The 15,512-nt window shown below is 39.3% G+C and overlaps 4 protein-coding genes across 5 annotated transcripts; 3 read left to right on the top strand and 1 right to left on the bottom strand.

The window, feature by feature from the left end:
- Positions 1-82: 82 nt before the first annotated feature.
- Positions 83-2,852, bottom strand: LOC132194405 (large ribosomal subunit protein uL14m). Its single transcript, XM_059615665.1, has 3 exons — positions 2,701-2,852; positions 2,389-2,635; positions 83-572 (listed from the first exon to the last, which is right to left on the bottom strand). The coding sequence occupies exons 2-3, from the start codon at positions 2,594-2,596 to the stop codon at positions 319-321; spliced, it is 462 nt and encodes a 153-aa protein (XP_059471648.1). The 5' UTR covers positions 2,597-2,635; positions 2,701-2,852; the 3' UTR covers positions 83-318.
- Positions 2,853-4,034: 1,182 nt separating this feature from the next.
- Positions 4,035-7,333, top strand: LOC132194535 (uncharacterized). 2 transcript variants are annotated; one of them, XM_059615860.1, is made up of 8 exons: positions 4,035-4,192; positions 4,606-4,688; positions 4,884-5,045; positions 5,323-5,438; positions 5,553-5,868; positions 5,926-6,156; positions 6,227-6,341; positions 6,405-7,333. In XM_059615860.1, the coding sequence occupies exons 2-8, from the start codon at positions 4,610-4,612 to the stop codon at positions 7,108-7,110; spliced, it is 1,725 nt and encodes a 574-aa protein (XP_059471843.1). In that variant the 5' UTR covers positions 4,035-4,192; positions 4,606-4,609; the 3' UTR covers positions 7,111-7,333. The 2 variants fall into 2 exon arrangements, with proteins under 2 accessions (XP_059471843.1, XP_059471852.1); XM_059615869.1 differs by lacking the exon at positions 4,035-4,192 and adding an exon at positions 4,246-4,385.
- Positions 7,334-8,747: 1,414 nt separating this feature from the next.
- LOC132196809 (uncharacterized) lies at positions 8,748-9,710 on the top strand. The gene is made up of 2 exons (XM_059619708.1): positions 8,748-8,968; positions 9,323-9,710. Exons 1-2 carry the CDS (start codon positions 8,748-8,750, stop codon positions 9,690-9,692), a joined length of 591 nt encoding a protein of 196 aa, XP_059475691.1. The 3' UTR covers positions 9,693-9,710.
- A 1,937-nt stretch (positions 9,711-11,647) lies between these two features.
- On the top strand, positions 11,648-12,781 carry LOC132194545 (shematrin-like protein 1). Its single transcript, XM_059615883.1, has 2 exons — positions 11,648-11,738; positions 12,222-12,781. The coding sequence occupies exons 1-2, from the start codon at positions 11,715-11,717 to the stop codon at positions 12,477-12,479; spliced, it is 282 nt and encodes a 93-aa protein (XP_059471866.1). The 5' UTR covers positions 11,648-11,714; the 3' UTR covers positions 12,480-12,781.
- The last annotated feature ends 2,731 nt before the right edge of the window (positions 12,782-15,512 follow it).

Here is a 15,512-nt window from a genome sequence, read left to right on the forward strand (position 1 = left end):
TTTTAAAATGTAAGTTGCTTTGTTTTGTATCTAATTTTTTTAGTCCATTTGTTTTCAACAGAAAATCCCTATAGTAAAAATGGGACCTCATAAACTCTAGTTAATTTACAATTTAATTATAATTAGAAAGTTGATATTTTTTTTTGCATTGCCATATGACAAATTGCTAGGAATCGACATAAATGGCTTCTAATTATTTTTGCTTTGAAATGACATTCAAATTTTAAATCCAGCTAGTTTTTTGCTGACATCATTTTATCTTAAGTTATCACAAAAGCACACTAATCTACTGTCTATTCAAATTACTGAGATTTCTATTCAAACAAATCTCGAGGCGATTGCGAGAACTTTGGTGTAGTCGGCGCCCTTTGCAACAGTTTTCTTCCTCAAGATGGTTCGAAGTAAATTTGGAACTGGAACGTGAATTCTGGTGCCGAGAGGTGAACCGTTGTCGTCGATGAGCACCACGTTGTTGCTATCGAAGCGGGGCACCATTGCTTTCTGTGTTTGTCTGCAACCGACTATGATTCCCTTCTTCTTCTGGCCTTTGATCGCCACCATCACCTTGTCACCTGGGCAAGAAAGGATCAAATTAATTTAGTCCTGGCTTATTAATAATAAAGAGAAATTTTATTCCTCAAACAGTTAATAATAAAGTAATTTACACTAAAAGACATACAAATTTAAATGAAAGAAGGTAATGTTATAGTACGCGCGACGTGTTTTTTCATAAGTTGGCAGCTCTTATGCTCCCATGTAAAACTATCACGTCGCGCGTTCGATAGTGGTTTTACGTCGCGCATACAATAATGGTTTTACGTCGCGCGTTCAATACTGGTGGCGGTAAAATGGTAAAATTGTTAAGAAAACCGATTATTCCATCGATACCTCGGCAACATGTATAGCACGCGCGACGCAAATATTTTCCTACAATCTTAATGTAGGGGACTGCTAGGAAGAAAAGGGGCCCTTGGGATGGGTTCAGAATGGGGCAAGACGACCTCCAGAGGGCCGTGCGCACCCTTATAGCAGGCGCGACGTATGTTTATAGCACGCGCGACGGGCCGTAAATCCAGTGAGGGGCAAAGCGAACTCCGGAGGGCGCTTTTCACCATCGTAAGAGGCGCGACGCATGGTTATAGTACGCGCGACGTATGCTTATAGTACGCGCGACGCATGCTTATAGGAGGCGCGACACGCACGGCAAATTAATTAAAAGGTGTTGCACGCGGCCGGAGTTGTGGGCACCCCACGAACCGGCAACTCGGAGGTGGGCAACCTCCAAGATTAATTTTTGCAGCAGCCGCGAGCGAGGGGTGGAGGCGCAGCGAGGTCGAGGACGTGGGGAAGGCCGTGCGGAGGGCGAGGACAAAAGGGCGGCTGTGTTCATGAGGGGGCTCCGCAGGAGCCCCCTCACGAACCCCGCCCTTTTGTCCCGCCCGGAGCCGGCCTTCACCACGTTCTCGGGCGAGCGCGCCTCCAGCCCGAAGCTTGCAAACCCACAACGGAGTTGCCCACAAAAGGTGTTGTCTGCAAAGGGAGTTGTGGGCACCACACTTTTTGCTTTCTAAGCCCTTTTTGCAGACAATTCCTTTTGTAAGCAACTCCGTTGTGGGTTTGCGAGCTTCGGGCTGGAGGCGCGCTCGCCCGAGAACGTGGTGAAGGCCGGCTCCGGGCGGGACAAAAGGGCGGGGTTCGTGAGGGGGCTCCTGCGGAGCCCCCTCATGAACACAGCCGCCCTTTTGTCCTTGCCCTCCGCACGGCCTTCCCCACGTCCTTGACCTCGCTGCGCCTCCACCCCTCGCTCGCGGCTTCTGCAAAAATTAATCTTGGGGGGTTGCCCACCTCCGAGTTGCCGGTTCGTGGGGTGCCCACAACTCCGGCCGCGTGCAACACCTTTTAATTAATTTGCCGTGCGTGTCGCGCCTCCTATAAGCATGCGTCGCGCGTACTATAACCATGCGTCGCGCCTCTTACGATGGTGAAAAGCGCCCTGCTGAGTTCGCTTTGCCCTTCACTGGATTTACGGCCCATCGCGCGTGCTATAAGGGTGCGCACGGCCCTCCGGAGGTCGTCTTGCCCCATTCTGAACCCATCCCAAGGGCCCCTTTTCTTCCTAGCAGTCCCCTACAATTAGATTGTAGGAAAATATATGCGTCGCGCGTGCTATACATGTTGCCGAGGTATCGATGGAATAATCGGTTTTCTTAACAATTATACCGCCACCAGTATTGTATGCGCGACGTAAAACCACTATTAAACGCGCGACGTAATGCAAGTGATGCCAACTGAAATCAGGGATTTTGGGAAACACGTCGCGCGTACTATAACATTACCTGAAAGAAATTCTAGTTTTTAAATTTAAAATACATATGTTTTATTTTTTACCTATGGTTCCTGTGCCTGTTTTATTGTAAACATGAAATATTTTAGGCGGTTTTCCCTCCGCCATGGCTTGTTTGCCGATCTCACTGTTGTCCACGACCCTGAGTCTGCTCAGAAGACTCAACTCGTAGTTAACGCTGCTTGTGTGGAACCCCTTTTGGACAATTTGTGAGCCCAGAAGGCTGGGAAGCCGCCACGATGAGCACAACATGTTGTGAAGTTTGTATTGATTTTTTACCTCCCTGAAAAGCTAAAAGGATGCATTTGCGAAACGTTATTATTTAAAATTTGCTTCATTACATCGCTATAATTTACCTGGTTTTCTTATTCTGACGTCTAAAAAGTACAAATTCAGACAAGAACCTTCACTTTTGTTGTTCAAATTAATTAAATTGAGCAAATGGGGGCGTGACGTCTCGTATAATTGAATTCACTCGCGACTCGCTCGATGGCGCTGCAGTAGCATTCAAGGTTGTGAATGTATGGCAGGTTGCCTATCTCGAATTTTGCAGGCGTTAACTAATGTAGCGGCTCGGTATTATGTAGTGGCGGTGGGTCGTTGCTAATAAATATCAAAAATCTAGTATCCATTTATCAAGTAATTATATTTAGCAAATTGATTTCATCATGTACATATTACGTACATATTTCATTTCAAACATATTTTGAGCAAAAAATAATTATCACAATATTTTATTGTATGTCGTGTACTATGTACACAATTATTTTATAAACGATGAAGTACAAAATTATTTAATAAAAAAAAGGCATGAAAATCTTATTATACATACATTATTATATAAGTTTTCACAAGATTTCATAATTTAATACTTCTTTCTAGAAGAAATATTAAATTTTATCATTACGACTAGCAAATTTAAAAAGAGTAATTTTTTGGAAAGATTTCAAACATTATCATTGTTCATTTTCATCAAACAAAAAATACTGCTGAATAAAAAATTGCATAATTATCATACCTTATGAAAAAAAATTATGCATGTGGCAAAAACAATTGAATTTGATCTTTTTCCACCCGTTTTTCGTTCTTTATGGATATTAAAAACTGTATTTTTGTAGTCTATCACTTATGTATTTGAGTGCATTTCAGTGGTTGTACATTTAATAAATAATTATAATGTACTACTATATAAATATGTAAATACTCGATGCCAAAAAAAAAATTCGTGTGCTTCGCAATATGAAAATTTTGTTATGAATAAATATAGATGATGGCGTATGTCTTATTTTTCAGCTAAAAACTTTTCATTTTGCAATGCAGAAGGCCTCAGTGAAAAAAAACCAGTGTTGGGACACAGTGAGGCGAGCGCATTAGAAGTGTATTATCCGTATTATCTGTTATCTTAATTTGTGAGGTATTTGAGGAGGTGATCTGGACTTCTGGATCTGGAGGTGATTGATCTTTCTGTGTTTTCGTTTTTATTTTTATGTTTTGTGACGTCATTGACGTTATTATGTGTATTTGCTGTGCATTTTGCTAGCACCCGACCCCCACCCTCTTCGTTTTGCTGCGGATCGGATTGCCCGCCGAATCTTTTGCATTGCGTGTACGCTGTGTACAGATTGTTGAGGAAGAGCTGGGAAAGTCTGACAAGTCTCAACAGGTTATATCTAGAGCGGCTCGCTGATGTTCTTTCTCTTTCGCCCCTTTTCTGTTTTGTCCATCAAAACGAACAACGAACGTTCTTGAACGTCCTTGCATCATCTTCAATCTGCGCTCAACCTTGTGGTGCAGCAGACTGCGGTGCGGTTCGTCATTCTTCGACTTCATCATTCTTGGCGGTTGTTGGTTAGCAATAAGCATAATTTTATCAACTATTTTTTATTGGCCTCAGTCCACAGTTTATTTACAATTACGCGTCAATTAAATTACGCGACAGGAGGAATAACTTGGCCATTATAACGCTCGCACTTTGATGCAAATTGCCTGGCTTTCGCAATTGTTAAAAAAATTTAAAATCGCTCTCATCTCGACGCAGGAGGTAAAATAATTAGTCTTTATCCTTGGTTTTATTTCCAAACGCAATCAAAATTGCCTCACGCATCCTAAATCTTGCGATACGCTTGTGCCTTTTGCATTTTGAGAAATATTATATGATTTTGAGCTTCTTTGAAATCGCTTTTTAAGTGTGGAAAAGTTTAATGACGTTAACTTTTGCGTTTATCTTTTAAAAATATGAATTAAAGAAATTTCTGTTGTAGAAAAATGGACTTGGATAACCCTCAGCTCCGTCTCTTTTTAGTGCCACTGCGTGTGCGTGTGCGAGTGCCGGACGAATTCCTAGGTTTCTTTGAAGTCTTTTATTTTATTTTAGTATAAATAGTGGCTAAACGCTTTAAAATAATTGGTGGCACTTTCAGTAATATTATAATTTTGTAAACGTTAATTTGAGCTCCAAATTATGATTATGGTGCCATTATAAAACTACTAATATTTCAAGAGAGAGATATTGATATTAATTATGATTTTAAATTTCCAGCACTCGTCGTTGGCTCCCCCAGCACCAAAGAGCTTGTTGAGGCAGCCGTGGCTGCGGAGTCAAAGCTCCTGAAATTAGCTCCGCTGCAAAAACTAGCCCTGGAAAAGGTTGTCTCTTACATCAAGATGTCCAAACTGTCCCCAAGGTCGCTGATACCATTGCGTAAGATGTAAAATTATTTTAAGTTTCAAAGATTTTTTACATGGGTTTGATGCAATACAGCAACTTTTCCCTGTCTAATTGTAAGAACTCATCCAAAATAATCAAAACAGATTCAAATGAATTAATAATCGTTGTTGAATGAAGTTCTTAAGGCTTTTTATAATCTTTGATAAATTGAATTAAGACACAAATTTCTCTTTACTATCATTTACTATTATTGGATTTGTAACAATTTGGACAAATAAACTAAAATAATAATATTCTTTTTTCATCACAGCTGCTACCCTCAAAACCAAGATTCTTTATGAGATAATGCTCTTATGGATTGAGAGAGAAGGGAAATTCCAGCGTCGGATTTCGCACAAACTAGTTTTACCTGGGGAGGATTTGATGGTAAACAATGATAAAAAATTTAATGATTTGCAACAAATTGAATACTTTTTACTTTTTTGTTAAATAATATTTTATTTTTATTTGGTGTAATTGATTAATCAATATTCTTTATAGGCAACCAACTATGGACAGGCTGGAGGAAGTCAAATTTTGAAGGTTCCTATGTCAGAGGTTCTGAAAAATCTCATCAATCCAGAACTGCGAGAGTTTGATTTCAAGCTGTGTGGTGGCACCTGTAAAAAGTTGACAGACAGAGGCATTGATCTTCAGGTGTGGCCGTTGCTTTCGAGTTCACCTGGGAAACTGGAAAGCTTGAGAGATAGGCGCAGCATTGTCGGCCAACTTCTGCCAGCAAAGCGCATCATTGAGCACCTGATCAAGTGCAAGAATCTAAGAAATCTGGACCTGGCCACTGTTGAGTTCAATGATGGTATAAACATACTATGCTTTGAAATTTTCATAATATAATTGATATCAATTTTTGTAGAGGATATCAGGTTGCTGACCATAAACTGTCTGAACCTGAGATCGCTGACCCTGAGGGAGTCGCTAGCCCTGACTGAGGTGGGTCTTGAGCTGCTCAGCACTCTTCCAAATCTAGAGCGAATGTTCTTTGGAAGCACCCCCGGAATCAAGCTCAAAGAAACTAGTGCAAATATGCAGAAGGCCTTTGAGAAACTGCCTCGTCTCAAGTTCCTCACAGATTTGGAGGGTTATGGTAAAAATTATGCCAAATTGGATATTACTATATTAGTGTACTTTTAATTAAAGTAAATTAAATTTTATAGACTACCCTAGCTGCAGGGTCATTAAACAGAGAGAGGGCCCAGCCATCAAAATTGAGTCCTTGCTGCCTCCTTCCAGCCTTGAGAAAATCTATTCTTTTGGAGGACCAGTTGAAAAGTAAAATATATGCAATGAAATGATAAACTTTAGAATGTCCTGTTACATGAATCATTCCTGCAGGTTGCCTATGTTGCTTCCCAACCTGAAAGAATTCTGTGTCAATTTCCACTACACCAATGAGACAAAGGTCAATCCAAATATTCTTGCCCAGCTGCCTCTTTTGCACAAGATCCAGTTTTCGGGCATCTATGACGAGCAGCGTCTTGCAGTCAAAACATTCACTTACTTGGGCTCCCGGCTGACTGAGCTGACCCTTAGAGCCTACATTGATGTGGATCTGAACCAAATTGTGAATGTTTGCCCTAACCTGGAGAAGCTGGTCGTTGTGGGGATGTTTGTGACTCGAGCTCAAGAGCAAAAATGCACCATCCCTGCAAGAGACCTCAAGCTGAAGGATCTTGTCATTGAAGGAGAAGGATCACAGATGCTCTTCTGGCACCTTTTACTAGCACCAAACCTTCGTACAGTTGGCATTTTGAATCTTTCCATTGGAAATCTGACGCCACTCCTGAAGGCCATCAGGTCGTCAGAGCCCATCTTGCAAGAGCTCGTCTCTTTTGCTTCGGACTTGCAGTTTCAACATGAACAGACCCTTGTCAAGCACAACACACTGATGACCACCATTGTCAAGGGATGCCCCAAGCTGGAAAATTTCTCATGCCACATCCGTTACTCCACAGGCATGTCAATGGGCATTGCTGTAGCAGAGATTCTGGAGCCAAAGAAGAGGAAAATTGACCCCGTTTTCTGGCTCGTTGCCAATTAGGCTCAAAACCTCGGCTCACACTCCCTTCTAATTTCAGGCCATTTTTTTACTGTTTGAATCTGGTTTACGATTAACAGAATTGAATCGCCTAAAAATATTATAAAATACATTCATTTTGTACTCTCTTTCCTTCCATGCAATATTTATGATGATGCATGCACTATTCAGAAAAACTAATTCCCTGTGCTTGTCTGTCATTTAATAAAGAAATGAACTTCTCGTCTTCATAATATTTTAATTTATGATCATTTCTCTTTTTAATGAAAGGAAAGGAATCAAAAACCTATTGAAGTTTTAGTTTTACAGTGTCCATTTATCATAATTCATTTAAATTAAAACCTAGGCTGAGTTCTAATGTGCTTTTTCTATTAGTGGAAACAGCTTGCATGAGAGGCTTTTTCAGAAGATATGCACTTTATTTTTCTTGCAAGAAGTTTCGAAGCAAGGGGCCAGAGAAGCGGATGGATTTGGTCTGAAAATTATGAAATCTTTTAAATTTGAATGCAAAAAAATATAAGGATGAAAATTATTAATTATTTTACAAAGTGAACTGAATTCTTATAGGGCACTGACCGCACCCTCCAGTTGGCTGTCTCAGGTCACGCGACTTGACCTTCCTCCAAAGAATTGCCAGATCGATGTTTTGCAGCTTTACTACCTTCTTGCACTTTCTTAAGCTCGCTATAGTCACTGCAATCAAAATCGCCAAAGGCGTTGTTTAATTTTTTCCAACCCACTGTGACACAAAGGGAAAAGTTTGGTAAAAGCGATGAAAGTGGAGATAATCGCAACCAGAGCTGCGTCGTCTCCGCTGACCAAACAATTAGGTCGCCTTTTTATGCGGACGCTCCAGTGCAAAACAAAAACTTGCGAGCGTACGAGGTGCTCCCGTTGTATTGTTTGAATGTTTACACGCCTAGCACCAAGACGCGATCAGCCACAAAATTAAATTATCTCTAAGGGCGTAATTTAAGTCCTGGTAATTTTAAATTTTTGTCAATTGTTTGACAAATACAATATTTTTTGTTTCAATAAGCTTTACTTGTATGTTGGAAAAAAATAATGCAAAAATGTAATTTTTGGACAAAAATTCTAACCTGAAAAAATGCATCAACATTTTCACAGCATAGTCCAAATTTTAAAAACGATCCAGATAAAATTAGAATTCTATTTTAAATTTCGATACGCTTCTTTCATATATCATCTTTAATTTTTATTTTTTTTTTAGTTCTTTTTATGAATGACTTGGACAAATAATGATCACTTCTACTACATCTGATTGCAAAATGTTAATTTTTGTTTATATTAAATTTTCTATAATTTACTAACAATTATAATACTGCAATAATGAATTAGGAAAGTATGATTGTTTTATTACTCCTTGTGATGAAAAATCAATGTATTCTGTATTAAAAATTAAAAAGGGGGATTTTTTTATTTGAGTGCGGTATGCATGTATTAAAATCTTGTGGCTTTTTTCGCGCCTAACATTGGCAGGCGCGAATTTCACGCTCGGACAGCGACGAAAAGAATCACCGTCGCATCTGGCGCTGTTTTTGTCCCTTTCTTTGTTCCCTTTCCCCGACGGTGGCTTTTATAAGGGCACCTTTCTCGGCGGCGCCGACCATTTCGCCAAGATGCGAGCGTCCGTGTTACTGGCGCTGTTGGCTCTGCTCGCGGCGCCGCGCGGCTCCAACAGCCAAAATTTAATCACGCAAGTGCTTGGCAAGGTGTGGGACGTGGTGTTCCGCAGCTTCGCCGAAGCCTCAGGATACAAGGTCACCGCACTGCCGCCCAAAAAGAAGGCGGAGGAGAAAAGCGCTGCTCCGGTGGTGCACCACAAGAGCTTCCAAAGCAGGTATACTATTATTTGCCGAATATCACTTGGCCTCTTTTGATTAATCAAAAATTTTCTGATCATTAATTTTTTTATGGAATTAAATTTATATTCTGAAATTTATTTTTACTCGTGTTTTAATTTTTAATATCCTTATTTAAAATTTAATTTCAAGCCAAATTCTTATCAATACTCAATTTTATCACCAAAACGACATAAATTTTCCTTACATATTTAATTAATATTATTAATTATAAAATTAAAATAAAGTTGGAGTTTTTAAAAATTTTTGAAGTGCAATTCTATTGATTCATTGATGTAGACATAATAATATTTTAAATTCTGTTGTTTGAGATCATTATTGGAATATTCTAGCACAACCGAGCGAATACAAATTCACACGGAGACCTTCACTTCCTCCTCCGACGAAACCTCCGCGCCTCAACCTCCCTTCAGCTTTTACTCCAGCGAGGAACCGAGCTTCCCTTGGCCCAAGAAAGACGAAGACGACGAAGGAATCGCCGAAGAGTCTAGCAAAAGAATTAAAAAGCCCGTGAAAATTTCCAAGCGAATCAAAAGCCAGCGAAGTGGCTTGGAAGAAAAAGTCTCCTTCCGTCACGTGGACACGCAAACACCCGGAGGAGCCCCAAAAGAACCTCTGGTGATCAAACTTTTGTCGGCGACGCCAACCAAAGACCCTTCGCTGGACGATTCGTGGCCCTCGGTTTGGCGAGGAGCCCATTGACGAAAATCCAGAGGTGTGGCCGCAGTATAAATTGTCACATTTTCAGCACTTGACTTTTTAAGGATTTTGCTGTTCGCCAAATGGTTGATATTAGTTTGCTTCGTGCAAACCAATACGTCTTTTAACCTCGTTTGTGCTAAGAGGATTATTTTTTTTAATTGATGCCGTTAATTCTTGTCCTGGATTAAAGGCTCAAAAATAATATTTTTCGTTTCCTTTTTTAGCGTTGAAAAAGAGCCAATGACCCACGGCCGAATGTGCACCGTCACTGATCTTCAAAAAGTGCATCCTTAAAAAAGTGCATCGCACCTGCATGAGCATGCACTTTTGCCTCCTCAATTCGCTTTGATGCAGCTGTGATATGAAAAGGAGAATGAAAAAAAAAATAAAAAAGAGCGAAAGATTCTTGCACTCTCTTGTGCCGCCTCTTCCTTCAGCCTTGAGTGTTTATCTCTCTGCTCTTTGCGTGTGTTCAATTGAGTGTAAATAACCTGTTGTTTTAATGATGTTACGAATAAAATTTTCAAGTTCCTAATTCGCCGCGAGTTTAGTTATTTATTTTTATCAGCACTCTGAATTTCTAACTAACAGTCGCAAATTAATTAACTTTGTAATTCCGTCCGCGGGCTGACCTTGATTTACGGCCGGACAAGAGATTTGAAGCTTCTGTTTTCCGCGATAAGCGCGGCTGATTTGCACTTTTATAATTTAATTACCTGGCTCTCGGCCGGTGCGTTAGGCAACGCGCATTAATTATAATTCAGGAATGCGCAGGAATAAAATTGTCGCAAGTGCGCGCGAGTGTGAGATCAGCGCCTTATTTATTTGCGTTTTTTTCTGAGCTGAATCTCAATTTGGCGCGATTTTTTTCTTGCACACATTGTCGACGGTGTGTGTAGGAAAAAATGTATTCCAGTCTCGTCAGCCCAAGCAGGCGGAATTTTTTTCCTTTTATTGGCTCCTCTCCAGATCAGCGATTGTTTTATTCCTCTTGTAAAGATTTGGGCAATGAACTTATTTGTTTTACTTTTTTCCCAATCGAACTTCTGCTCTTCTTCTGACCGATAAGAGCTCGCGATTATTTAATATGGGTGACCTTGGTGACAACCTCGCGCATAACTGCGAAGTGTCTCGCGCGCGGATTGTTGGTATATTAAATGCGGCCGCTGCAATAATTAATTAATCGTTTGTTGTGCAGCAGCGGCTGATTGGAATTCCGCGCGCAGCCCTTTGTTTTCTTTCTTCTACGTTGACCAATTTCATTTCAAAAGTTTTGAAGCCGCGACGAAATCGATAAACTTGACCTTCAGTTGCGTCACCAATGCCGACCCCAAACATTAAGACGCTCCAAAACAATGCAATGACCAGAGGCTATACCCTCGATCTTGAATTGCCTTGATTATACTCATATGCCAAATTTATTTCCGGCTTCCAAAGAATATTCCGCTCCAATTGAATCGAACAAAATAATTCGATTTTATACAACTATTCTAGTTTTTTAATTATCTATGCACGTTATTTGCTGCAACAGTTCTTGTGCAATAAAATTCTGCATAAAAATTTAAAAATTTGGAACTCAATAATAAGAATAGTTAAAATTCAAAAAAATCTATTAAATCAAACTATATAAACATAAAAATATCACATGAAAAAATGGCTTTGTATTTTTGGAAGACAATGGAAGTTCCCAGAAACGAATCGTAATTTGAAGTTTAACTAGCGAGAAATATTTAAATTCACTTAAAATATAACAAAAATGACGTGCGTAAACTCAAATCGCTTGAAATGTAATTTAAGTTTATAAATAATACTTTTCATTACAAGAGAGTTGAATGAATGGGTCTTGGCCGAAGGATATTTTCGATTTGTTCCCACGTGGTGGAGGGAATCCCTTTGGAAGGATGGACCTTTGGACGTACCTGAGCGGCATTCGGAAGGAGGCGTAGGGTGCCTATAAAAAGCGGCTGCCAAGGCGGCTCTCGTTGTCACTTGTTCAAAGCACGCCAGTCCGCAGCAGCCGAAATGAAGACGACGCCTGTTCTCCTGGTCAGTCTTTTTGTTACATTTAATATTCTACAATTTGCATAAATCCTAATTACTATTTTGATGCAGTTTATATTTGTAGTTTCCTTAAAATTTATTTTAGATTTTGGTACCACCTAAACATTTGTAATTAAGTTTTTTTTTTATAAAAATGAAAAGCTTTTTTTATTGAACATTTAATTTAATTTTTCCTATAAGTTGCAATAAAATAAATGATAAAAGTAATGATACAAACTGATTTTTTAATTAAAATTTTCTCTTTAATTTTTGTATTGTAAATTTATTTTTTTTTTCGTATTAAGTGGAAATTTGACAGATCGATGTGAAGAGTTTTAACAATTTTCAGAGTTCGTAAGGCTTTCTCCAAGGTTTATTATTTTTTGCTTTCCAAAATCATTTAATATTTAATTCAATTTTTTTCTTCTCCTAAACAACCATCAATAATGTTTGAAATTCATTAAAAAATGTAAAATCGGCTGTTCTTAGTTTGTTGTGTTGGCGGTGGCGATCTCGCTAGCAGAGAGTGCCCCCTCGCCTGCGAAGTCAGCCCCCGCCGCCGTCCCTGTTGAGCCGCACTCGGGCGGCGCCAAGGAGAAGCGCGGGGCCCTGGTGTACAACCCCTACGGAGGATACGCCTACGCCACCTACCCATCCTACTACTACAATCCCTACTCGTACTACTCGTCCTACCCGTACACCTACGGGTACACTTACGGCTACCCCTCCTACTACTACCTTGGATAAACGCACCCTGAACCACCTTCCCTCTACGCAGAGGGGAAGGGAAAAGGGCAACCTGATTCGGACTGCCGCTAGCTAACTAAATTCGCCCGGATTTGATAGTTATTTATATGTAGTACTTTTAATTATTACAAAGAAGAAACCTTGTGATTTTTGTGACCTTTCCCTTAACACCCCTCCCTTTCCATGAGCCACCTCGATTGCCACCCCTGTTAGCTGTTTGTATCATACACCGAAGTATAATCTACACAAATTGCAGCCAGTACTCGATAAAATAATAATAAAAAAGACAAGTATTGATTTAATATTATTAGTATGATTTCTACCTGATTGGCAGGCAACCTGTTGAACTTGAATGTCAAGCTGGTTGCATACATTTTGATTTAAAGGTTGAAGCTATATTTCGCAGTGCTTTTGCATTATATTGAATAAAAATATATGGATAAGAAGAATTGAATAAGAAAAGAAATAGATTTAAAATTGTAATTTGTTTTCATAATTATTTTTAATTATAAATAGAAATGTGACAAATTTGCAACAAAAATTTTTCCGAAGCCACAAACAATAACGCAAATAGGCGATGGAAGTCTATGCTTCTCTTAACTTATTCACATAGAACTGTGTATTCAATAAACAAGAGCGGCAACAACATAAATTACGTTGAATAAATACCTGGCTCGTCGCGCGCGCACCTCGTGAAGTGTGAGAGAATTCCGTGAATGCGCGGGAGAAGAATAAAGACAATGCATTTTCACGAGTGATTTTGTTGCCCCATCCACTGGCGAGTCGTTTCGATTTGCAGCTTGCAACATCTCTCTGTGTTCGGTTTGAAAAAATCACGACTTTAATTGGAATTGAAAACTGAAATAAAATCACGACTCTCTGTTCTTCTTCAGCCACGTTTACAATTCTGTCTGACAAAAAAGGAAAAAGAATTTTATACACAGCTTTGATTGACGTGCAGTATTCATTTGAAAAGTTGGAGTGGCAAGTAAATTTTAATTGAAATAAGGACCACGCCTTGAGCGTTCAGATCAAAAAGTGGTGACTGTTCACTGTCAAATCGCGCGGCGCGTGTTATGTTTCTGCATTTTTCGGCCCAATTTTCGCGCTCTTCGATCTGGGACAAATCGTGTGCCTTTTACTCGCGCGCGCCCGCCGTCAGCGAGCAATGCAAAAATAATGGCTAAGGTCTCTCTTACTATTGTTATGGACCAATAACGCCTGGTAATTGGAAGCGTGCAATCACACACACGCGCCGCACTCTGAGAAATCAAGAGTAAAATTCCTCGCCCCTTTGCGGTTTCGCTGTTTACCAAAGCATATTATTTTAAATTTTTCTGTGCTGATAACGCCAAAGGCTTTAAATATTTCTCAACCGCCCTTACTGAAACCTTTTTGAAAAATTATAATTCAAAATAAATGTTCATAGTTTAATAGCAGTGTTGAATAAATTAATCATATAAAATCTTAATCGCGGCGCTCGGTTAATAAATAATTTCCAAGCCGCTATAAATTTGATCAAGAGCCGAGATTCGAATTCAGAAAAAGGAGGCGAACCAGCTTTTGCACGCGGAGAACATTTTCGAATTTGGTCTCTGTCGAAGCACACCTGCGCGCAGCCAGAAAATATCGCGCAACACGACGTGTCTCTAATTGAGCGACTTCAGCAGCCTCAGTAAATGATGCATTTCAGGCAGGTGAGAAAAAGCAGCACTTTCGAACTTAATTTTATCTGAGTAGTTACATCAGCAGCTTTAATGCACTGCTGTGGACAGCAGCAATACAGCCTTTAATGTGCACTCCAACATGACAATGTTCATTGGCACAACAGTCTCCTGATTCTATAAAGATATATATTTTAAATTAAAATTATTTATAGTAATGCTGTGCTGAGTGACATGAGTTGCACTATTTTATGACAATTTAATAAATTGGTCGAACTTCAATTTATATGCATTAATTTAAAAACTTTTACTGTCAAAGGAATGAAATGTGCAAAAATATTATACAATGAAAGTTATTTTTGTCACTCAAATGTAGTAAATCCTAAAAATTTGTTATTATTCACGTTTTCATTTAGTATTTACCTTAATTTATAAATTATTATCTTTGTGAGAAAAAATATGATTTTTAAAAATTAAAATATATAATATAAAAATTCTAAAAATGTAAGAAGAATCAAAAGTTTATTTTTACGATTTTAACTATGTAATATTTCAACAAGAGCTTAGGTGCAATTATCCATTTTTCTCATTATACCTGGTATAATATATACAAGTCTAACAGAGTTGTAAAAATTGGCCATTTGTGTTTGGCCAAATCGTTCTACCTCGTTCTTTATAATGATTTGGGCCGCTTGAAATGCTACTTAACGATGCAAACCTCTTTCTAATCAGTCAGCTTTGGAGGCGTTTTAAGTTTGCCTCTAGGAGATAAAAATGCAAAATAGCGTTTTAACGATTTTTCGTAAGATTGCGTTGTTAATTTTTTTTTCGTTGTATGCCCTGCTTAATTATGCAACAAGAGCCGAGAAGTGACGGAAGGGAACGCGATGATGTTTTGGAAATTTGGCGTGCTTGCTCAACGAGCCGCTTGTTTTTATCGCATAGAGCGACGCAAGTAGCATTGCAGGATGGCGAGTGCGCGCAGAGAGACAGACCGGTTCTCTCTCGTTCAATTTTGCTTTGGTAAAAATATAAATACACACGAGAGAATTCTCGCGAAGCAGCGAATAACTCTACCCAGTGAAAGTGCTCCACATTTGGATGCAACAAGACTTCTTTCTTTTATTTCCCCCTGGCTCCTGAGCTCCTCACAATTAATTTGCATCATCTCGACTCTCGTAATAGAGTCTGCTCGGAGGCCCGCGGCTTTAATTTGTTTTTTTTGCCGTCCACTTTTGAATAGTGGCGGAAAATAGAGAGACCTAGGCAGTCTCCAAACCTATTATTACGCAGAACTTCTTTTGTTTTTATCTCGGCTTGCGATCGCCATCGATCTCGCATGAGTTATTGCTCTGTGCAAATAAAAAGT

This window comes from Neocloeon triangulifer, unplaced genomic scaffold, assembly GCF_031216515.1.
Source record: "Neocloeon triangulifer isolate White Clay Creek 2 clone unplaced genomic scaffold, ASM3121651v1 ptg000001l, whole genome shotgun sequence".
In the NCBI taxonomy this organism is placed as follows: domain Eukaryota; kingdom Metazoa; phylum Arthropoda; class Insecta; order Ephemeroptera; family Baetidae; genus Neocloeon; species Neocloeon triangulifer.

Bases quoted from the DNA above. Each gene is read 5' to 3' on its own strand.
- LOC132194405 (XM_059615665.1), bottom strand. From the start codon at position 2,596: ATGTTGTGCTCATCGTGGCGGCTTCCCAGCCTTCTGGGCTCACAAATT. The intron at 573-2,388 runs GTAAAAAATAAA...TTTCTTGCCCAG, and splicing joins AACAGGCACAGGAACCATAG to GTGACAAGGTGATGGTGGCG.
- LOC132194535 (XM_059615860.1), top strand. From the start codon at position 4,610: ATGGACTTGGATAACCCTCAGCTCCGTCTCTTTTTAGTGCCACTGCGT. The intron at 4,689-4,883 runs GTTTCTTTGAAG...TTAAATTTCCAG, and splicing joins AGTGCCGGACGAATTCCTAG to CACTCGTCGTTGGCTCCCCC. The intron at 6,157-6,226 runs GTAAAAATTATG...TAAATTTTATAG, and splicing joins CACAGATTTGGAGGGTTATG to ACTACCCTAGCTGCAGGGTC.
- LOC132196809 (XM_059619708.1), top strand. From the start codon at position 8,748: ATGCGAGCGTCCGTGTTACTGGCGCTGTTGGCTCTGCTCGCGGCGCCG. The intron at 8,969-9,322 runs GTATACTATTAT...GGAATATTCTAG, and splicing joins CACAAGAGCTTCCAAAGCAG to CACAACCGAGCGAATACAAA.
- LOC132194545 (XM_059615883.1), top strand. From the start codon at position 11,715: ATGAAGACGACGCCTGTTCTCCTG. The intron at 11,739-12,221 runs GTCAGTCTTTTT...GGCTGTTCTTAG, and splicing joins AGACGACGCCTGTTCTCCTG to TTTGTTGTGTTGGCGGTGGC.